General features: G+C 42.6%; 1 protein-coding gene across 5 annotated transcripts in view; it reads right to left on the minus strand.

Moving 5' to 3' along the window:
• Positions 1 to 1,797: 1,797 nt before the first annotated feature.
• Positions 1,798 to 24,349, minus strand: part of CTPS2 (CTP synthase 2) — a 113,000-nt gene continuing 90,448 nt past the window's right edge. For 2 of the 5 annotated variants that reach the window (XM_029240753.1, XM_029240756.1), the window contains 5 exons: positions 22,070 to 22,125; positions 20,085 to 20,181; positions 15,133 to 15,277; positions 2,936 to 3,046; positions 1,802 to 2,027 (listed from right to left, as the gene is read on the minus strand). In XM_029240753.1, coding sequence (XP_029096586.1) covers positions 2,977 to 3,046; positions 15,133 to 15,277; positions 20,085 to 20,181; positions 22,070 to 22,125 — 368 coding nt within the window. In that variant the 3' untranslated portion in view covers positions 1,802 to 2,027; positions 2,936 to 2,976. Of the gene's footprint in view, positions 2,028 to 2,935; positions 3,047 to 15,132; positions 15,278 to 20,084; positions 20,182 to 22,069; positions 22,126 to 24,349 lie in introns of those variants that run through there. The other 3 variants (XM_029240754.1, XR_003796388.1, XR_003796387.1) reach the window with 3 other exon arrangements.

Below are 24,349 nucleotides of genomic sequence, written 5' to 3' on the forward strand. Positions count from 1 at the left end.
TATAATACCTTTCTATGTGCCACTACCACTAAGCAGCCATGCTATTACCATTCCGCACTTCGCTGAATTCCAAGTTCAACAGGTGTCTCCAAAAGAGGAAATCTCGTGTAGCAACAACAAAGAGGCTGCTTTGCTGCTTCTTAATCATTAGCCCGAAGGTAAGCACTCTGTTATAAGTAACTTTACAAGTCATAATTACTACGATTGAAAACTCCCATTTAAGCCAGATTACCTCTTTGTGCTGTTCAAGCATCCCCTCTGTGCTTATATACCTCTCTCTAGGAGGCCTATACCAGCTTTTAGCCTATCTTGTGGGCTTTTCATTTGGAGCCTCCTGTGATCTTCAAGCTGTAATTTTCACAAGTGGAGCCCTGGCGTTCTTTAATATTTTTGTTTACCAGAATTATTCATTTCATTTCTGCATGTGTTTGGTAGATAAATTTTCCGTAGCAGCTCACAAAATAATGCTTTACAGCATTAAGAGAGAACAGTTAAAGGCCAAAGACAACCACAAAAAAATTAACCGAGCAGTTAAAATATTTAAATCAGTTTCAGAAGGCTCAAATGTAAGCAACAACTAAGTCATCTCAAGTACATTCAACAGGGAAATCAGGAAGCATACTGGATGAGAACGTTGTACAACTGGCCCGGGACTACGGCAGGTGAGGGAGGGGCAGGGCTGGATCCTGTCCTTATTTTAAAATTTGCTATTTTGCTCTTTGTAAATTTTTTTAATGAATTTTGGTTTTTTAAAAATCTTATATTAAAATATTACTGATGTTTCCCCCAAAAGTCAAACAGAATTACCACGTGACCGAGCAACTCCACTCCTAGGTGTAACCATTTACCAAAAGAGTTAAAAACAGATACTCAAACAGTTATTTACAGGAATTCCCTGGCAGTCCAGCGGTTAAGGACTCTGTGCTCTCACTACCAAGGGCCCGGGTTGGATCCCTGGTCAGGGAACTAAGATCCCACAAGCTGAGGCACGGTGTGGCAAAAACAAAAACAAACAATCAAACAAAATTTATTTACACATGAATGTTCACAGCAGCGCTATCCAAAAAAGCCAAAAGGTAGAAACAACTCAAATGTCCATCAACGGATGAATGAATAAACAAATTGTAGTCTAATCCATACCAGGAAATTCTATTCAGCCACAACAAGGAAGAACTGACATAGGCCACAACATGGATGAACCTTGAAAACATCAAGCTCAGTGAAAGAAGCCAGACACGAGAGGCCACGTATTATATGATTCCACTAATATGAAATATCCAGGATAGGCCAATCCACAGAAATAGAAAGGAGATAAGTGGTTGCGGGGGCGGCTGGGAAGAGGGATGGAACCAGATGAAGGTGGTGGTTGCACAGCACTGCGAATGGACCCAATGCTCCTGCATTGTTCACTCTGAAATGGTTAATCTATGTTATGTGATATTTCACCTCAAGTAAATATATATACATATGTTACCGATCTTGATTCCTGAGTTTTTTATGCCCCCTTATATTCTGTGCCTGAGGCCAGGGCCTTACTTACCACCCCCAGTCTTGGACCTGTTTCATTTTACTTTTTACTACAAATAAACAGAGTGACAAACTGAAATAAACTTGGGCCACATGCAAATCTGTGGCTGAATTCCAGGTGACAGAATGACTCATTTTTGACACAAAATTAGTTGTTGCGTGTGCCCTGCCGGCCTTCCCATATAGCCCAGAGAAGGCTCAGTCACCTGGATCCTTCCTCACCACCTGGACGTCTCCATACACCAGACAAGACACCAACACACTTTCTGCCCACTGAAGTTGCTGGGAAAAGTTTAATTGGCTACAGAAATTTGCAAGAACCAAAGGTCACCTCTGGAGGAAAAAGAAAACTACCCCTTTGATTCTGGTTCATGGAAGTGCATATTATTAGATTCCCCTCGAGGCTGTACATCCCATGTTTGGTGGAGAAAAGAGTGATTCTATGAGTGTGGTGATTTCCTTAGATACTTCCTTCATCTTGGCTTCGGTTACTTCAGAGCCTTAAAAAAAAAAAAGAAAAAATAAGTATTAGCCACATCGAAAGCTGAATAATATGTCTTGCAAGTGCCTCCAACTAATCTTTGCACCATTTTGGTTTGCTTCTGAAGGTCTCCATGTCTGAGGCAAATCTAAATAGACCCGGATGTGCCTTCCCTGGTGAACAGGAATGTTCTGCCCCTAAGTGAAATAAGAAGAGAAATCACACTGGAGACATTGACTCCGTACGAATTTTCCAAAAGCTGCTGTCCCTGCTAAAGGGCAGGGTTGTCCAGGCAGCAGCTGCCCCTGAGCATGAATGGAATAAAGCCACCCAGGCTGCTACCTTCTCTAATAAAACCTCCAGGAGCCGTGAGGGACATAAGCTGCCCTTGGAAGCCAAGCCAGTCTCTGGCATCTCCCTACAAAGAAAGAAGACACTATTTTATTTTCTACAAATCCAAGGAACTCTGCTTTTCCATGAGTGACCTAGACCAGGGGTCGGCACACTGTGTTTGGAAATCAAGTTTTACTGGGACACAGCCCTGCCCATTTATGTACATACTGTCCAAGCCTGCCCTCCCTCTCCAACGCGCTGGAGGGCCCACAAAGCCGAAAACAGTCACTGTCTGGCCCTTTACAGAACAAGTTTGCTGACCCCTCAGCTACACTATCAGCCTCCACGCATCCATTCAGAGGCGCCCGGATATATTTATTCCCGGCCTCAGGCGCATTCCTAACTGCCTGCTTTCTCAGGTGCATTCCAGATTCCCAGAAGCACCATCAGCTGTCAAGTCTGTCCTGCTAACTATGCAAACAGGAGCGTCCCAGGGGAGCAGGATCCTGCGAGACAAGTCCTGTGATGCTCCCTTCTACACCAAGAAGACAGCCTGTCTGTGAAACAAACAAGAACTTAAAGGTTCCATCTCACCCTCTCAGGCAGTCCTGGTGATTCCAAGTCACGTATCACTTTCAGCTGATTTCCAACTCAGCTATCCTTTGCTCTGAAAAGCTGTCATCACTGGCATCGCTGTATCTATCACTAGAGCAAAAGACGAATTAACTTAGCAAGGTGTAAAAAAACTCTGGGCAATTATCCTATTTACAATCCTAAACGCTTTCCATAATTAACCCCCACTAAGAGAAGATACTAAGGAATATTCTATTATTACTTCCTAGTCACTCCAGGAAGACGTGAGTCCAACCACAACCAACGGTCTCCTTCTTTTGTCAGAGGAACTGATCATTTGCTTGTGTCTTAAATTGGAAGTACCTTATTCAGAAAATTTATAAAAGCATTTCAATTTAGACTGAAATTTATAACCTTCTGAAGACCACTAATATAGGTCAACAGCATGAAAGTTTTCCATTCCAATAAACATTCTCGTAGGTCCAAGGGTTTGAGAAATAATTTGCACAATTTGCTATTCTCAAATTAGAAACTTTATGTGATGCTCCAACTACCTCAAGTTACATGTAGTATTCAAAGTAGGACTGATTATTGACATAGATGCCGCCATCTTGGGTTCCCGAAGAAATACACCTTCTCCATGAGATGGGCCTGTAATTGTACTTTCACTTTGAGCCACAGACTCAGTTTGGGGTTCCTCTTGCTTGGTTCCAATAAGTCAGCAGGTTGATCAACCCCTCAAGAGTTCTACTGATCTACGAAGATGACATTGTCAGGAAGTAAGTGTTTTATGACTGACCCAATCCTAGCCTTGGCCAAGTTTTTGCTGACTTATAGCAATAGAAGTCTGAATTCCATAAGAGGTGAAAATCCACTTATTTTAAAGAGAGGAGAGGGAACAATTGGAAAAACCCTATGCTGACAGGCTAGAAAACAAAGATTTACCCTAAACATATGGAGTAAATATCAATAAATACATAAACAAAATCATAACAGACAACCTCACTCTCCTCCCTGACTTTTGGAAAAAATACTGGAAAGGGGGAGGGTGGGGCTAGAGTATGGAGAAGACACAGAAAAAGATCAAGAATTGGCAGAAAAGACAAGATTACTTAGGTGAACAAAGAAATCAACATATCCTTAAAACCAATCAAGTAGAAGATACCTCCTAGTTAGATTTTAATTCAGGAAAACCACTTCTACTGTTACAAAAGGGTTTCCAATAAAGAAAACACAGGAATAACCAAAGAAAATATATTTTTAAAAAACAACCCCCCAAAATTGATATATCCTTATCCATGCACTCTTACTACGCAAACGTTGAGTCCCTCCTGGTTCTCTGCAACTAAAGGGGATTTGGAACATGCACTCAACTCCCTATGTGACAAGAAATGAAGGTCAAGGATGTTCAAGTGACTCGCTAGGCACACAGCTCGTTCAAGGTGGGACCAGGATCCCCATCGTGCTAACCCAGGCCACAGGCTCAAGTCGAAGCTATGTGCTGCAGTGGGCCCCACAGGGCATGTACCCTGACACCACAAGTGAGAAGGTCCAAAGGGCCAAGGGAACTCCATTTTCTCAAGTATCTCAAGCTTCCTTCCCCACCTCCGAGCCCATGGAGGAGTGGGGTGGGCCCACATCCTCGCCCCCACACTCCTGGTTGTACTGGTTATTAGCCACATGCCTGAGAGTCTAGAAAAAAGTAGTAACAATACCTACCACCTCATCAAAATGTTATGAGGGCCGAAAGAGAATGCATAAACGCGCTCTGAAATTATATGAAAATATGAGCTGTTGCTGTTTATGGGGGCTACGTGTTTACAACATGGCATCTCTCAAAAAGTCATGGAAATATAAAGAAGCGGCGAAAACTGCCAAGTGCATGATTTTCAGAAGTCTTTCCTGTACCAAGAATAATTCCCTACCCACTTCAGCAAGTGGACTTGGGTGGGTCTAACCTAATGGCTCTCATTTCCTGTCTGCTGGCTGTCAGCCCCAAACTCTGCCAAGGCATCAAAATGGTACAGGTTGAGTCTAACAAAGGGGAGCTCCAAGGCGAATGACGGTTCACTAACTTTCTTCCGTATGTGTTCAGGGGCGGAGGTGGAACAACCACATAAACCACAACACTCAAGAACGGAATTCTCAAAATAGGCAATGCTGCGAAATAAACATGCTGCTTTTATGGCATTCATGCTCCAGCAAAACACAAGTGCTAGAAACACAATTCCACATGCAGGACAGCAGTGGTTCCTGCACATCCAATAAAATGTGGGTGCTGCTCTGTGCCATGTAAGACTCAGGGCTTCATTTTCGTTTCACACAGAACGGACTTAAGTCATAAGATACTTATCAGGGCATATTTTCACTTAATTCGAGACATCTCAGCTCTATCTTAAGACAACCTGTCTTTTAAAATAACCTCTGTATATACACACACACACACACACACACACACACACACACACACTTCTCAGTGGGGAGAGTATTAGATATTAGGGTCTTACGTGTTAAATTTTTTGAAATGCCGCAGAATACAGAACTATTCGTGTGTGCCTTGTTACCTTTGAGGAGCAGAAAATTTTAAACCTGCACTGTCCGATGTGGTAGCCACGAGCCACAGTAGCTATCTAAATTTTTTTTTTTTTTTGTAGCTATCTAAATTTAAATCAACTAAAACCAAATAAAATTTAAAATTCCATTCCTCGCGTGTACACACTGAGCCACACTTCAACTGCTCAACAGCCATGTGTGGTTGGCAGCTGCCATATTGGACAGTGCAGATTATAGAACATTTCCATCACTGCAAAAAGTTCTATTGGATAGCATTGATTTAAAAACAAATGAATGATGATTTAAAAAAAAACAAAAAACCATAATCACCATGCAGTGGTTCTCCTTATCACTCCCTAAGAAAGGTTTTTTTTAAGGTCTGGCTATGTACAGTCAAAATCACAGCAACTCTCTCTCATACATGCATGTACCCCCCAAATAACGGAAGCACTCTTTTAAAAAAAGTTTTTTACTGTACTATTTCTTACAAGACAAAATCAAAATCACCAGCAGCAACGCAAGGGAATCGCTATCCTTAAACACTGGCTGGACTTACAAGACTTGACCGCCATGGTCTACATGTGGTTCTTTGACAAACAAAAGGCTTGTCATAGTCAAGTTTGTTTGTCCAAGACTCCTGGTTCCTAATAAATTCCCAATATAAGAAAACATATATTCCAAGGCACCAGGGCAAGGGGTAGAGTAATGTCTCATATAGTCCACCTTCTTTGCTACCCTGATGAAGCCATTAAACCATTTCTTCTCCATTAACAAAAAGAGGTGGTCGGAATTTAAAAAAAATTTAATAGCATACTTAAGATTCCCAGCATGCATACATTCCTATAACACTCTATATCAAAATCCATCTCATATGGAGAAAGCATGTTTTAAAACAGGTTTCCATGCACACAGTTTCCCCCAAAGCATTGTTATTGCTATGCTTCCTTCCTTCTCAAAGAGCCCCCGGAAGCCATAAAATATAAGAGCAATGGAATAAAAACTTAGTATGCTGTGAATGAGTTTTGCGTTGAATAGTAAACGGTAGAACACAACCCTAGCAGGGCGTTGAAAGCACAGGAGTCTATATCTCTATTGACTCCGTCCCTGGCTGGCACCACATCATCTATCGGCAGTGAATCACGATCAATAAAGAGCAGCTTTTAAGCAACGTTTAATCCCTGACGGAAGGCATACTCAAATGGGGTTTATCAGCAGTACTTTACAAGAAAAAGTCTCCAGGTGTGGTTTTGGAGTCCAACAATAAGGGAGGGGGGCTGTTTTAAAGATGTTTAAAAGAACTGGCAAAAAAGAGAGCAAAAAAGAATATTTTTTTCCAGTTCACTTTTGCTTGAAATGTAACGAAGGAGGAAAAGTAGTATTTTTATATCAGTTGAAAGTTTACAAAGCACCATCTCAACTGTTCCTCACAGCAACCCTAAAGGATGAAGATCCTGAGGTTTAGGACGGGGGACTTGGAAAAAGATTACCCAGTAAGTGGCAGATCCAGAAAATAAACCCAGAGCACCCGCTCTACTTGCCCACACTGTCCCCACAAAAATAAAATATTTGCACCTTATACTGCAAGAATGGCCCCTGGCAACATCAACCACGTAGCCCAAGAGTTAAAATAAAAAGGAAGGTGATTCCAAGTTTAGAACAGTGCTGGAAAATGCACATTAGATTCACACAGGAGAAAAGGAGTATCTTACTCTCCTAGTCAAATAGAAAGAGACACCCAAAGTGGGATAAGGATGCCTTAGAGGGAGAAATGCACACTCTATATATAATCAGCGGAGAGGCCACACCCACCTCTGATGCCCACCATCAGTAACAATTTGGGGAACCAGCATCCTAACAGGCTACAGATTGGCATTCCCTTCTCGCTAAGCACTTCAGGAATGTATAACAGGAGCCAAGGGAGACGTGAGAGCTGAAGCCAAAGCACTAAACCCTCTGGGGGAGTTCAGGCTGTTCCGTAGGGATTTGTGGGCATTTTATGTTGTGTGAGTCAAGAGAAGCCATTTAGAGATTCAAGCTCCAAAATAATGCAGGAAGAGCATTCTGCCAGCAGAAGATGGACTGAGAAGAGGAAAGCTGGAGGCCTGGAGACCAGCTAGGAGGCTTTGAGTAGGCAAGAGATGAAGGAGACGGGAACTAAGGTGAAATTAATAATAGCACAATAATAATTCCCATTTAATTTCCTACCATAGACCAGGCACTGTGCTAAGTGCTTTCCATTTAGAATAAAACGTACCCTTCATCACTACCATGTGAAGTGAGTACTATTACCATCCCCTTTTTATAAAGACTATCTTAGCTGGGGGTCTGTATCTGAGGACCCCTAGAAGAATATCGATGGATTCGATGGATGGGAGGCTTCTGGGATATGAATACCGTTCCAATTGCTATGTGTGTGCAGTCTTCCAGGAAGTGGGTCCACAGCTTTCATCACTTTCTTGGAAGGTGATTTGTCAGCCTCAAAATGTAGAGAACCATTATACTACCCGATGAGTCCCCCAGGACAGGGTGTGTGTTCTTATTGGACTTGCAGTTGATTCTCCTGCACCCAGCACCATGGTTGGGATGGCGTGAGCTCCAGCACATGTGGCGCATTGAGTGGATGCTGAAGCACGCAGCCACCAAAGAGCAAGAGCATCATGCAACTTGGAAAAGTGTGTACGAGGTGTTCTGTTCAAAAGACAGGCTTTTGTAATTAATAAAGACTCTGTGGTGATGCTTTGAGAACAAATGAATATCCTGTTTTCCGAAACCTTTCATCCAATGGTTTTGGCATCCACTGATGATCCTTATTTGACTCAGTTATTACATTGGGGGTTGCATCTACATTTCTTTTAATTGGCCTTCTGGTTTTTTTTGAGTATTATTATGGAATTTTAAAAAAATGTAATGTGTTATAATCCAATTTTGTCATTATTGTTTTTGATGTTCAAACTGTCCAAAGTGAGCCCCTTTCAAGTGGCTTCTTTGATCTTATACAAAATCTCCCCCTTGGTTTTTGAACTCTCCCTTCCTTTAAGTCTAGCAATACATTCTGGGCTCATCTTGTACTTTCCCTGACCCAGACCTGAAACCAAGCATTTCTTCCAGGAACCCTAGTTCATTTCAGTGGGGGATGGTATTTTAGAAACTAAAATGGAAAAAAATGTTTCTCTACAAAAGAGACGTCCACACAGTCACTACCTTAACCAGGTGATAAACTCAGCACCATCCACCGTGTGACAACAGAGGGAAGGTTATGTGCCTTACATGTCTCCTGACGTGTCTGTATAAAGTCTAAAACAGCCCCAATGAAATATTCTTCCCAAAATGTCTAACCTGATTCTAATCATGAGAAAACAATCAGATGAATCCAAATTCTGGTCATTGCTACAAGACAATTGGCCTGGCCTCTTTATTAAAGTCAATGTTATGCAGAACTGAAAACGAGAGGGTGATTTACCCAGATTAAAAGAAACTAAGGAAACATAACCAAATGAACCTCAAATTGAGCACTGATTACATTTTTTTGATTTCAAAAAAAAGCTAAAGATACATTTGGGGATAAATGGAGAAATTTAAATATGGACTGGAGGGCTTCCCTGGTGGCGCAGTGGTTGAGAGTCCGCCTGCCGATGCAGGGGACACGGGTTCGTGCCTCAGTCCGGGAAGATCCCACATGCCGCGGAGCGGCTGGGCCCGTGAGCCATGGCCGCTGAGCCTGCGCGTCCGGAGCCTGTGCTCCGCAATGGGAGAGGCCACAACAGTGAGAGGCCCGCGTACCGTAATGGAACGAATATAATGGAAAAGAATATATATATAAAACTGAATCACCTTACTGTACACCAGAAACTAACCCAACACTGTAAATCAACTATACTGCTATTTAAAAAAAAAATGGAATTCTGGACAGAGATCCTGTGCTTTGTTTCTAGATACTGAAAAACCTGCAATTATAAGAACCTTTGGATATCCTATTTAGTATAAATCTACAATTTTTTATTACAATTACATGAAGCAGTCTCATTCTATTACATCATACACCGCAAAGCCACGCAAATTTGTGGATACCGTTTAAACATGGGACAAATTATATTTAGACACCAGGGGAGAGACCTCAGCAAGGAATTACAATGATTTATTTAATGGACCATAATTTCCCATTGGATTTCTTTATTCTAAAAATGGTTTATTAGACTTGTGCAAAAGAGTTAACACAGCAGGCCTGAGGCTGCTATCTTTAGAAGGGCCTGCTTGCTGGGGAACTTAGCTTTCAGAACGTTTTCTCCATTACTAACTGATAAGGTCATTTCACTGGGCCTAGGCTGTTTGTACAAGCAAGGTGATTTGTGGTGAGCGCTTGCTATCCTTCTGGGAGCCTGGAATTTGGGTGGTTGCTAGACAGAGAATGCCCATGTGACCAGTCTCCTATAGAAACTCTAAACTCTTAAGTGTCAAATGGGCTTCTCTGGGCATAAACATTACACACTGCATTTTTACTGCTGGAGGGAGGGTGAGCTCTGTGTGACCTCTCACAGGAGGGAGAGAACATAGGAAACCTGCAGATAGATTTCTCCAGACTCTACTTATGCCTCTTTCCCTTACTGAGCCAGCTGTATATGCTTACTCTGTCACTGAAATGAATTTTAGCCATGAGTACAACTATATTCTGATTCCTTCTAGTCAATCATCGAATGTGTGGGTGGTCTTGGGGGACCCCCAAAACAAGACTTAGTTTGATTTTGCAAGTACTTCTGAGTAGCTTATAAAAACCTAAAAAAAAATTTAAAATACTATCCTAAAACTACTATGCCTGGGGGCTTCCCTGGTGGCGCAGTGGTTGAGAATCCGCCTGCCGATGCAGGGGACGCGGGTTCGTGCCCCGGTCCGGGAAGATCCCACATGCCGTGGAGTGGCTGGGCCCGTGAGCCATGGCCGCTGAGCCTGCGCGTCCGGAGCCTGTGCTCCGCAACGGGAGAGGCCACAGCAGTGAGAGGCCCGCGTACCGCCAAAAAAAAAAAAAAAAAGAAAAAGCTATTATGCCTCTTGAACAGACCACCACAGGTGGTGGACCTGGTCTTCGAAACTGCTGCCATTCTATAGATACCAGAGTAGCTGAGAGTTCAGCTCACCAGCTCTAGATCCCAAAATAATATTCTTACTGCAACTTCCCAGGCAATAAAAGATAAATGTTCTCCACGAAGCGGAAAGCAAAGGTTAGAGCCCAGGTGTATTTGCTCAAAGCCAAGGATTTTTTTTTTTTTTTTTCATTGTGGGTTTTAAAGACATCAGCGGCACACGTGCCATACATTTAAATAATATCAGCCAATTTCTGGGAAAGGAAGTCATTAGTCTAGTGTTCATATTTCTTGACACATTTGTTTAGGATTGATTACAGACAGTAATCTTGTTTGACAGAAATACAGTCCCAACTCAGCTCACATTAGAGCCTGGCCATCAAAGCAGTTATTTGCTTTTCAGTGCTCACTAACACCATGGAACCAGGCAGAGAGGAGCTGAAGTGCAAGGTTCCTCTGGAATCCTAGGGTCTGCCACTGGATTAATTATGGGCACCATTCTTAGTTGGAAAACCCCTTGCAAGGTGTCAAGATTATACTAGACTATATCCTCCCCTGCTACCTACATTTAGTACTGTAATGGGTAGTAAGCAACCACTGCATGCTAGGGAGCCAGGGAGACCAAGATAAATAAGATGCTGGCTGCTCTTAAGGACCACACCAGTTGGTGGCTGATAGACAGGAATTCTCTGACCACCATGGAAGCCGGCTAGTCAGCTGTGATCCCAATCCCAGCATCAGAGTCTTGTTAAGAGATCTTTCCTTTCTTTCTGAGACACTGTGCCTCGCTCAGCAGTTGCTGGCAAGCAGTCACTTTTCTCAGAAACTACTGGTGAGCTTTACCCAGAGACCACCAGGCCCCAGGCAAGAACTGGCGGGCCAGCCAGCACACAGGTGGGCGGACCACACAAACCAGACGCCATTTCTATATTAGTTGATGCTTGCAAACAACCAGATAGTTATGCATGAACGATTTTGTGTGCGTTATTTCTCCCAGCCATCTCACTTGTTCCACCGTCATCCTCCTTTCACGTGTGAGCACCTGAAATAATGGAGACAATAAAGTGTTTGGGAAGGGACAGAGCATATATCCAACATGGGACCACACTGGAATGTCCAATCTGCTGTGTAAGCCATGCAGCCTCACAGCACAGGAAGCTCATCTTCATTTGCAATCTCATGCAGAACCAGGCCACGTGAGCCAGGAAAAGTGGAGCTGAAGCTCCACTGAAGTAGGGAAGCTGAAGCAGGGAAGAGCCTGGAAACATCCCCCCCTCCCCGCCCCAATCCCAGTCTACTCCTCATGGCAGCCTGGATTCCAGCTCCACAGGCACGGTGTGAAAACCACTGCACTCGTTCAAGAGTGCAGGGAGTGATCATTAATTCATTAAGAGACCCAACATGCAAAATATGTAAAGCTATTCCCATCTGAACACACAGTTAAAGGAAATGCTAGAGAGCTGTGAGTCTCTCCTAGCAGGTAATATCGCAAACAAGCAGGCTTGTGTAACAAAGCACATGTAGACACACCACACAGCGATCCTGGCAGTCCTCAAATGCAATATCGCCAGGCTCATTTGCTAGGATGAGGGTCCACAATGGTAATCTTCTAAACAAGATGTATCCAGTTATTGTGGTAATAACCCCTACCTAAGAACATGATTCTGGCTAGTTCCTTTCACTTTGAAAGTTATTACATACAATATTCTTAGATGAGAGGAAGTAAAGATGTAAATTCTCCCCAAATGAGTATTTAAATATAAAGAAATATATATATATATATATATTTTTTTTTTTTTTGCGGTACGCAGGCCTCTCACTGTTGTGGCCTCTCCCGTTGCGGAGCACGGGCTCCAGACGCGCAGGCCCAGCGGCCATGGCTCACGGGCACAGCCACTCCACGGCATATGGGATCCTCCCGGACCGGGGCACGAACCCGCGTCCCCTGCATCGGCAGGCGGACTCTCAACCACTGCGCCACCAGGGAAGCCCCTAAATATAAAGAAATTTTAACGAAAATCCCTAAGGGATTTTTTTATTCAAACTTGGCTCTAAAAATCATTATACAGGTCCTCCAGAAGAGAACAAAACACATTTTTTAAAATGTTGAATAAAAATGAGAGTAGGGTAGATAAGGGCTTGATTTACAATAATCCTATGATAATGAAAAGGGTGGTAAGGATTCAGAAAAAAGAGATGAAATCACCAATGGAACAAAACAGAAATCCCTGAAACAAATCTAAATTACTTCATTGGCAGGGTGGGGCAGGGGGGCAGTGTAAGGGGGATGCAGATTCCCTGCCTCACACAATACACCAAAACTAAAGTCCATATAGATTACAAATTGAAAATATAAAATTGAAACCATATCAGTCTCCCAAGGCAATAGAAATAAAAACAAAAATAAACAAATGGGACCTAATCAAACTTACAAGCTTTTACACAGCAAAGAAAACCATAAAAAAAACCAAAAAGACAGCCTACAGAATGGTAGAAAATATTTGCAAATCATGCCACGGACAAGGGCTTAATCCCCACAGTATACTAACAACTCATATAAGTCAACCAAAAAAAAAAAAACAAACAACCCAATTGAAAAATGGGCAGAAGACCTAAATAGACATTTCTCCAAAGAACACATACAGATTGCCAACAAACACATGAAAAGATGCTCAACATCACTAATCATTAGAGAAATGCAAACTGAAACTACCATGAGCTATCACCTCACACCGGTCAGAATGGCCATCATTAAAAAGTCTACAAATAACAAATGCTGGAGAGTGTGTGGAGAAAAGGGAACTCTCCTACACTGTTGGTGGGAATGTAAATTGGTGCAGCCACTAGGAAAAACAGTATGGAGGTTCCTCAGAAAACTAAAAATAGAGTTACTATATGATCCAGCAATCCCAGTCCTGGGTGTATACTTGGACAAAACTATAATTCAAAAAGATACCCACACCTCTATGTTCATAGCAGTGTTATTCACAATAGCCAAGACATGGAAACAACGTAAATGTGCACTGACAGATGAATGGATAAAGAAGATGTGGTACATAAATACAATGGAATATTACTCAGCCATAAAAAAGAACAAAATAATGCCATTTGCAGCAACAAGGAGGCAACTAGAGATTATCATACTAAGTGAAGTAAGTCAGAAAGAGAGAGACAAATACCACATGATATCACTTATATGTGGAATCTAAAATATAGTACAAATGAACCTATCCACAAAACAGAAACAGACTCACAGACATAGAGAACAGACTTGTGGTTGCCACGGGTGGGGGGTGGGGGGATGGAGAAGGGTGGATTAGGAGTTTGGGGTTGTTAGATGCAAACTATTACATTTAGAATGGATAAACAACGAGGTCCTACTGTATAGCACAGGGAACTATATCCCATCTCCTGGAATAAACCATAATGGAAAAGAAAATTTAAAAAAGAATGTATATACATGTATAACTGAGTCACTTAGCTGTACAGCAGAAATTAGCACATTGTAAATAAACTATACTTCAATTCAAAAAATTTTTTAAAAGAGAAACCATAAAAGTGCTAGTGGAAAACAAATGGGTAATTATTTATATAATAATCTTTTGATAGGGAAAGACTTTAGGCAGGATACTAAAGACATAATCCACAAAAGTAAAAGATTTGACCACATATAAATAAAAAATACATGAATAAGGACTACATAAAGTCTTTATTTAAAACTTTAGGGAAAATAAAAACTAAGATAAAACTAACAAAAAGTAATGAAAGCTATTAACAACTTAGAAAAAAAACAAAATCACTTTGAAAAAGTATGTGTAACCTAACAAAGGATTAATGTCCTTTATATATAAAGAGCTTACCAATCATTAAGAAAAAAGGAGGGGATTTCCCTGGTGGCACAGTGGTTAAAAATCCTCCTGCAAATGCAGGGGGCACAGGTTCGAGCCCTGGTCCGGGAAGATCCCACATGCCGCAGAGTAACTAAGCCTGTGTGCCACAACTACTGAGCCTGCGCCCTAGAGCCCGCGAGCCACAACTACTGAAGCCCGCGCGCCCAGAGCCCGTGCTCCGCAAGAGAAGCCACCGCAATGAGAAACCCACACACCGCAACGAAGAGCAGCACCTGCTCGCCACAACTAGAGAAAGCCCAAGCACAGCAACGAAGACCCAACGCAGCCAAAAATTAATTAATTATTTTTTAAAAAGAAAAAGGATAATAGCAAAAGGAAAAATAGGGCAAAGGATATGAACAGGCTATTCATAAAACAAAAGGCCAATAAACATATAAAATATTCATATATATTTATTAATCAAAAAGTCAACAAAAGAAAATCCCTTTTTTAACCTATCAAAATGACAAAAATCTCTAAAACAATACTCAGCATCAGGCTGATTTTGAAAGCTGACACATTACCACTGTAGATGTGATTAAATCATTTTCACTAAGAGAAAAAAGTATGCTTGTTAAGAGGGGAAAAAAATGATTCTCCACTTTTTAAAAAAATCCTACAATGATATTAAATTTTATGAGAAACCTAAGATGTTGATAACTGCATCTCAAGTCACTGCTAAGAACTGTAAGCTGGTTACCTGGAAGACAGCTTGCATCCCTGAAGGAGGTAGGCATTCAGAGTCCCAGTTGCCGCAAGTAATAGCCCCAGGTATGGAGGGGAAGGCTTCATTGGCCTCGAAGAAAACTCAGGATGGAATTGGACACCGACAAAATAGGGGTGATCTGAAATGAGAATAATCATAATGCAATTGAAGCAGATAAATGTGAGAACAGCTTTAAAGGTCTTCTTATCTTTACATAAGAAAACTCATTAAACGGTAAGATGATTATTTAACTTGTTACCATCATAGCCAGTTATTTCCATGATCCAACTTGGTAGCAGAATTTCACATTGCAAAACACATCACATTAATAAGAGATCCAGCATTTTATTTGTGCAAGGTGTTAGAGAGTGAGCAAAGTTAAGCAAAAGTTTTTGAATGGGAAGATGATCGGCTTTCTCCAAATCTGCCCGCTATCTAGACCCTTCACAGAGGTACAGTGGTTCCATTTCCATGGGTGGGGCCCAGGGCAGGCCACCCTAAAATATGCCTAAATGGCATATTGATTATTTTGAATTAAAGTTGCTTAAGATTGAGCTGATGGGGACTTCCCTGATGGAACAGTGGTTAAGAACCCGCCTGCCAGTGCAGGGGACATGGGTTCAAGCCCTGGTCCGGGAAGATCCCACATGCCGCGGAGCAACTGAGCCCGTGCGCCACAACTACTGAGCCTGCGCTCTAGAGCCCGCGAGCCACAGCTACTGAGCCCACGTGCCACAGCTACTGAGCCCACGTGCCACAGCTACTGAAGCCCGCGCACCTAGAGCCCGTGCTCACCAACAAGAGAAGCCACCGCAATGAGAAGCCTGCGCACCGCAACGAAGACCCAACGCACCCAAAAATAAGTAAATGAATTCATTTAAAAAAAAAAATTGAGCTGATGCAAGAGGGACGCTTTGACACATACCCCACCTAGTCTCCTGAAAGCAGGAAGTAAATCTCTCTTGTGAAAGGTGTACTTCCTGCCTCTGAAGTGGAAGGATACCCTTATCACCAGAGACAGGGAATTTGGGCAGAGAAGCCTATAGAAACACATCTTGTGACTTCTTAATTTACTACCCAAGCCCAAACTTTGTTTAGATTCTTCACTAATTAAGCACCCAAAGCCTAAGTTTCTTTGTCCTGTTAATTCCTCACATATTTATTGTTTCTTTGTCTAAAAAGTATAAAGGCTGCCTGCTGTGGCTGCTTCTTAGGTCCCATTTCTATGAGACCTCCGTCTGCATGCGTTAAAATTTATTTTTCTCCTGCTTATCTGTCTTGGGTCAATTTTATTATTAATCTAGCCACAAGAACTCAAGAGGGTAGGGGGGAAAGGTCCCCTCCCAGCACCCTGGTATCCTCATACTTAAGGCTAACTGTAAGTCACTCTTTCTCTTAGATGGCTTCAGGCCACTTTCCACAAGGTCTCCTTTCCCAAGGGATGGGTCCCCTGGGAATGCACCATGTATAACTGCTTTTCTAGTCACAGCTCTGGGCTGGATATTAATCATGGATAGCACCATGAAGCTGAACAGGCACTCATGTTTCAGCCGATGCCAACGTATCTCTTGGGATGAAGAGTCTCCAAGTGATAAAAGGATGCCCTTTCAAGATGTTAATGGTGGTTATGGCTCAAGGGGTGAGAGTTCAAGATATTTTTATTTTCTCCCTTATATTGATACTTCTCTGTATCGTGTGAACCTTTACAGTGAACACATATTTCTTACATTATCAGAGGGCAAATAAAGCTATTATACATTGAGGGTTGTAAGAAGTCCCTATAAGAGCAATTCAAGTTCTCCTAGATGTAATAGGAACAGAAAAGTAGCTTTTCTCAGGTATCAGAAATCCCTTGTTTGGGAATGGGAAAAATTAAAGGGCAACATTTCCAAATCTGGGTAGAAATTTTCTAGGATTACAAATTCCTCTCCCCACTCAGAACTCTCAAAAACTATGTTTATTCCCAGATTAGGAAGCAACTCCTAATTAGAGATTGGGCAACTCTCTAATCCCATAATTGCTATAGTCAAAGCATGGTCAGTATGTATTCCTTACTTTAAAAATCGTTTTAATGGCCATATACATATCAAACTGAAGATGATAAAATACAAGTTTTATAGGAGGAAGTAAATATAACTTTAAATCTTTCAATGAGATGCTTTATCAAGTGATCTGAAAGTCTAGTACGGAATTCAAAATCACAAATCCCCATCACTTACTACTGAAGACCCAAAGCTACTGCTCAGTAGTAAGGAAATGATGATTGAACGGCAATGTCCACTCTCTTAAGGTTATCATTTAAAGCTTATCCCTCATCCTAATAAAATAGGTAGCAGGCTAGCAGAGTGTTCTCATCTAATGGTTATGGAACTTTAGAACAGGAAAGGACTTCAGAAGTAGGGTAAATGTCCAGGTATAGACGCAGAAGCCTGGAGAAGCTTTGTCCTGTTCCTGGTCGGCTAGCTGGGGTTTCAGCTTCCATCGTCTGACTAGCTCACGCCTCCGTTTGCACCCGTGGGGCCAGGCGTGTCCTGGGGCGCTCACTGCCCGCTTCAGAAGCTTTGATGTAAGATCACCATTTGTTCTCTTCTGCAAAGGATTGATCTTTCAATTCTCAAGTGATGATAATGATGATCCTTCTCCTATTTTGAGTCTTCTTTATAAAATAGTGGCAGTATCAGAGAGTAGTTTTTCATGTTTGTTTTAATTTTTACTCCTCACTTAACTAAATAAAAGTGGGAAACCTGAAAAAAAATAATAAAGCTTTGCTACACAAAATGGTAGCCCCTGGCCACAGGTGACCATTTAATAAACTCACTCAAATTAACTGAGCACATTTCAAGTGCTAAATAGCCACACACAGCTAGTGGCTACCATACTGAACAGGGCAGAATACTCCCTTATTGCAGTAGATTCTACTGGACAGCTCTGAATCCAGAAAAATCCAGTGTAGAAATCCTCTACATCATATCCAAGAAGAAGCCTCCTTGAATTAGAATAACATTCAGGTATGAAAGCTTGGTGAGAGGAATGCCACGTTCTCCCAGGAAAGTGTCCCCTCAAGAAAAGAAGAAGAGAAACCATCTGCCCTTAGAAAGGAAAACAATACCTCTTTAAATTAAAGATGTGATGAATCTTGCAGCACAGCATCTAGGGATGTCTCTGAAAGAAGCCGACAATAATTGTGTTTTTGTACCACTAGAGACAGAAACTAAGCAATGGATCGTGTCATAGCCAGGGAAAGAATATTTGAACGAACGGATCGTTGCTCTGAATCACTTTACCCAAAAAATCCAATATGAGGAAAGAGACTAAAACTTTTTATTTTGATGATGCTCCATCAGTCAAAGTATCTTTTAAATAATGCTCTTAATTGCTTTGAAACAAATTCTGACATTATACTAATCTCAAGCTTTGTTGTTCCTTTTAGAACTCCTTCAGGAATGTAGTGATTCATGGATGTGATAAGGGTAGCTAAGATCAAAATCTTCTGGGAACTTTTCCTTAATAAAATGAATTCCCTTGCAGTCAGCTTTTTAAAAACTGCAAGGTTTTACAGCAGGTCTCATTTCCTTTCCAACCCACATGAAATTTGAAAGTGTCAGTGGGAAACTAAATCCTTGCGATGAAGAAGCTTCTAAATGCTTGCTGGTAATAATGAGAGACAGGAGAATTAAAGAGAATAAGTACTTGAACAAAGTAAACAAATAGTCATTTGCATAAGAAATTTCTCTGCCCTCTCACATGCCAGCCTTAAGAGACTTCAACACCAAACAGTGATCCACACTATAACAATTGTAAATGATGGGCATTTCCATCAGAAGGACTACAGAAAATACATCCTCATATTCTAATTTAAAACTTCAGGCATGGATTGATAATCTTAAGTGGAATGTCCAATGAAAACAAGAAGAACAATAAAATCCCACAGAGGTGGTGGCAGAAGGAGGCTCCGACCTGGTTTAGCTCCAGCCCCGCCAGGGACTGGCTGGACGGCCCTGGCAGGTTGCTTAACCTCTCTGCACTCGGGCCTCCTTCTCCATAAAGCAGGAATAACATCACCTGCCTTGTAAGTTACATAAGGCACGTAGAGTCCCTAGCAAGGGGTCTGGTGAGAAGTATCTAGTGAGTGCACACTCAATGTCCACTGCTTGCCTTCTTTCTGGGCCCAGGTAACATGCTACGGTGGTCAAAGAAGCCTTTCCCAACTTCAGTACTCCTCCCTGCTCGGGACTTCTGAAATACCTGAACAGTTGAGAGACAGAAAAGGAAAGGGACAGAGAAAAGGAATTTGAAGTAGAAGAACAGTGACGTGGACTAAAATGGAAAAAACAGTAGGAAAGTTAGAAGAAGAGTAAGTAGTTCGGGCTATCTGGAGCCTAAAGTATACAGATTGGAAAAGGTAGGTTCTAGAAAATGATGCTACCATTTTTAGAGTACCCTGTACACACTAAGCATCCAGTAACGAGGATGGTTTATGTAACAAACTATTGTCACATGTGCTGCACGGTCAGTCACCAGTAGTGAGGGGGGCACTGGGTCATTCTTCCTCAGAGGAGGGAGAAAGCAGAATGCTACTCAACAGCGGGCTGCCTGCCTTTCCCAGAGCGTCTAACCCAGAAGCTGCAACAAGAGACACCCCAGGGAGGGGGCAAGGACGCTAGGAAGCATACTACTGGTAGATCTGGTAGGCTCCGAACACTACATCATTTTATGGCAGGTTCACTCTAATAGGCCCCAAAATGATTAGTATTATAAGCAATCTAGCTTTTCATGCACTTTATATTTAGTGCATATTATTTCTATTTAGCTGCATATTTATTTCAAAGGAGAGAGGAAAAGGAGAGCAAATAAAATGGGTCTCAAGTTATATCTTTGTATGCTTACAGTCGACAAAGAGACAATAGCTCACCACAAAAATTTTCAAAAATGAAGAGCCCACTTACTTGCCAGTTCAATGATCTCCATCCTCTCCCCGTCGACATCCTGACCTACAAAACTTAAGTCATTATGCTCAAGTTGGTTGATCAGGCTAGGATTCACCTGGAAAAACAAGAAATTAAGTGTCTTTGGACAGCAGAGCAATACAGACGTATCAGCTTATGAAAATGTCCTCCACCAACTGGGTGGATTTTCCATTTCGGTGATGCTCTAACTAGGAGTTAATTTCTATTTATATTCAAATCTCAAAGCCTATTTTTAAATTCATGATGAACCTGAGAAATAGTTGGATCACAGCCCTTAAATTTGGGAGGCCCATCTTCTACTGTCCAAAGATGAGTTTCAAAAAGTAGGACTGTGAGACTACATCACACTAAAAACTTTCTACACAGCGAAGGAAACCATCATCAAAACAAAAAGGTGGGGAATTCCCTGGCAGTCCAGTGCTTAGGACTCCACACTTCCACTGCAGGGGGCGTGGGTTCAATCTCTGCTTGGGGAACTAAAGTCCCGCAAGCCATGCAGCATGACCAAAACAAACAAACAAACAAAACAAGGCAACCTACTGAATAGGAGAAGATATTTGCAAATCACATATCTGATAAGGGGTTAATATCCAAAATATATAAGGAACTCATACACCTCAACACCAAAAAAAAAAAAAAAAAAAAATTAAAAAATGGGCAGAGGATCTGAATGGACCTTTTTCCAAAGAAGACATACAGATGGCCAAAAGGTACATGAAAAGATGCTCAACATCGCTAATTATCAAGAAAATGTAAATCAAAACCACAATGAGCTATCACCTCATATCTGTGAGAAAGGCTATCATCAAAAATACAAGGAATAACAAACGTGGGAAAGGATGTAGAGAAAAGTCCTACAATGCTGGTGGGACTGTAAATTGGTACAGCCACTAAGGAAAACAGTATGGAGACTCCTCAAAAAATTAAGAGTAGAACTACCATATGACCTAGCTATTCCACTTCTGGGTACCTATCCAAAGAACATGAAAACACTAATTCAAAAAGATGTTCACTGCAGCGTTATTTACAATAGCCATGATATGGAAACAACATAAGTGTCCACTGATGGATAAAGAAGATGTGAGATTATATATATATATATATAGCAGTTGAACTGTTACTGGTTCACAAGTGGGCAGGTAATCTAAATTGACCCAATCAGGTTTAGGAGAGATGCATGTTGCCTCACTTGCCACTGGCAGCCATCTTACAACTATGAGGGAGACCAGCCTAAAGACAAAGCAGACACACAGAAAAGGGTAGGGCCAAGGGACTCCTAGACAAAGCAAGAGCCCTGATTGTACCATGCCTGGAGCCCGCCAAGCCTCTGGACTACCTATTACCTGAGATAACAAATTTCCTTATTGCTTAGGCTGGTATCAGTGAATAATGAGCAGGAATTTTGACTCTTCACAGTCAAAAGCAATGTAATTGGTACACCAATTAATCCCTGAACAGACAATTTGCATTTTGGGGGACGTAGGCTTCTCACGCGGCAATCTCAACAATAACTCCTCTTCATCATGCGACGCTAAGCTTCATGCTCAATGTAGCTTCCAAGAGGCTCCCAAACCAAGAGTCCATCATGTGATACCCAGAGCCACATCCCTAGCCCGAGAGGCATTTGGTTCAGAAGATGCAAGTACCCTTTTCCCAACTCTGCCAAAATAAAGGGCAGGAGGTTCAGGATAAGGATAACAACTTTATCTCGGTCTAAGAGACAGCAGTTAGGGTAACAGAGAGCCCTGAAATGTCCCATGTGCAGATACTTAAAGATTTTGCCTTTGGAAAGCCAAGACCAGAGTCTCCCCACCCCTACCCGCCTCCTCTGGGAAATCTGGCACTTCTCCCCTGAGCCCTACGGACACCAGGCCGGACAGCTTCTCCAGAGGCCCGCTTGTGATCACTGGGGTTCGTCACACTAAGCATCTATATTCCACAGTAATTCAGTGTAACAGCCATACCTCATACCGATGTCTGTGTCTTTCTTCTATAAAAGGAACGTCACCATAAAGTTTCCCTGCAAAGATATGAAAGTGAAATGAATATTGTAGTAATCAGCTTTGGAACCACATCCATGGCATCTGTGTGGGGGAAATCTCTTTGATCTCTCTCCGTCTATCAGAGGCCTAAAAATGAACCAGACTCTAGATAGTAATCTCGATTTTCTTTTCCTATAGGACAGCCATAGCTTCTTTGAAACCCTGAAGCAATTCTCAAGTAAGCCGTCAGCAGTGCACAGAGGGAAGCCCACCATGGACTCCAGCAGAGGCCCTCCTTTCATACGCCTGCCTGCAGAACGGAGAGCCCCAGTGACATCTGCACCATCACCACTGTGCAGATTCACAGCGGGGCTCATGTTACAAAAGAAGAAAATGAAACCAAGGGAAGGGAAACGAAACCAAAGGACTTGCCCAAAGCCCCGCCCCGCTGGCCATGCCGTACTGTCTGGAGCCCAGGCCTCCTCACTCCCGGCCCAACGCTTTCTCCACTACACCAGCCGCCTCTTCTTTCGCACGTGTGGTACTGGCCACACTGGTTTACACCCCACCTTAAAAATATGACTATCCTTTGACTAAAATTTGACCTCTAAGAATTTACTCCAGTAAACAAAAACGAGGACAGAGATGTAACCACTAGGATGTGACCTGCTGCGTTATTAGCAGGGGACAATCGGAAACCAGCATCACCTCAGGAACGGAGGGCTGCTGGCAGGAATGAGAGCACATCTCCACCCACAGTTCTCAACCAGGGGTGTGTGGCAGAGAATCACACGCGCGGCTGCTTAGACAGGCCCGTGTCGCAGCGGGGGCCACAGCCCAGGGCAGCATCTCGGGCACAGCCTGTCTGGCGATGGACACGGGGGCCAGTGGGACGCCCAGTGACCCCAGTGTGAGGTGGAGAGGAGCGGGGTCTGTCACCAGACACCTCTCAAGAACACAGGGCCCATAGAGCACGTAGAGAAGCAGGATGGCCAAGTGGGTCACAGCACTGGAGCAGGCACAGGGGCCGACGACTATTCCCTCCGCACCGGCTCTCAGCATGCAGACCCCAGGCTCACAGCCAGGGGACGGGAAGACCTGCCGACAGCGCTGGAACACATCGCCGAACCCCAGCAGAATCAGGAGCAGGGCTCGAGTCCACAGGCAGGGGATTGCCAGACTCTCCAAGGTGTCATCAGGCCGCGGAACAGGATGTTTCAACCAAGAGACCGAATGTCTCACATCTCGCTTGAGCTTTTGACTTGGATACAGAAAACTCAAACTGGCTGTATTCTCTATGACTAAGTGTGATCAATTATCATGACTGAACTTCTACTTGCAATTCTGTGCATACAAACTGAGTTCCCTGGTGGCGATGTTAACGACAGTGAGTGTTTAGGTATGTGCCTTGGAAGAAAAATGGGCACAGTGGGGGCAGGGAGCTCCTTTGAGAGAACTCCAACATGCCACTGCCAGGGGGTCATTCAAGACAGAGCCCTTTGTACTCAAACTATCAGTTCATAAAAATGAAAGAAAAAATGGAAGATGAAAGCACAATAATGCCCAGTTGGAAAGAATGGAAATACTGATACCCTGAAGTTACAAGAAAAAGCAGTTGAAACATCTGGACCTAACTTTGAGAGGATTCTGATTCTCCTCTGACCTCTAATTTTGTCATTGATCTTTTCCTCCTAGAGTCCAAAATGTCTTCTCTCCTTCCTTCATTAGGACAGATGACTAAGCAAATCCAATAACAGAGCCTGCCAATACTAACAGAGATGGTGACAGAAATGGCCAAAACCTCCAAATTAGGATATAAGGAATTATATCTGAGTCATCGGGACTAGCAGGATATTGCACGAACTTTTGAACCTGCGTGGCTTGTGCCTGCTGCCTGGCTTAAGGCAAACTTTGTGTTTGCTATGAAATCCCAGAAGTGACAGGAAGAGGGGAGGTATAGTGACTCTGGAGCCAGAATGCCTGGCTTTAAATTCCACTATACCATGTAATGGATGTGTGACTTGGGCAAATTACTGCACGTCTCTGCCTCAGCTTCCTCATCTGTAAAATGGGGGTGATGACAGCCTCTACTTCATAGCGCTGTCGTGAGGACTGAATAAATCAAAACATGTGAAACACTTAAAACAGTAAGTAAACCATGTGACTGGTATTCTTATCTCTAGACTATGAAATCCAAACAGAAAGAATGGAAGCTAGAACACAAGTTGTACAAGATAGTAGACAAGATAGGGACCCATCCCC

Source organism: Monodon monoceros, unplaced genomic scaffold (genome assembly GCF_005190385.1).
Source record: "Monodon monoceros isolate NGI ecotype Baffin Bay Population unplaced genomic scaffold, NGI_Narwhal_1 Super_Scaffold_22, whole genome shotgun sequence".
In the NCBI taxonomy this organism is placed as follows: Eukaryota; Metazoa; Chordata; class Mammalia; order Artiodactyla; family Monodontidae; genus Monodon; species Monodon monoceros.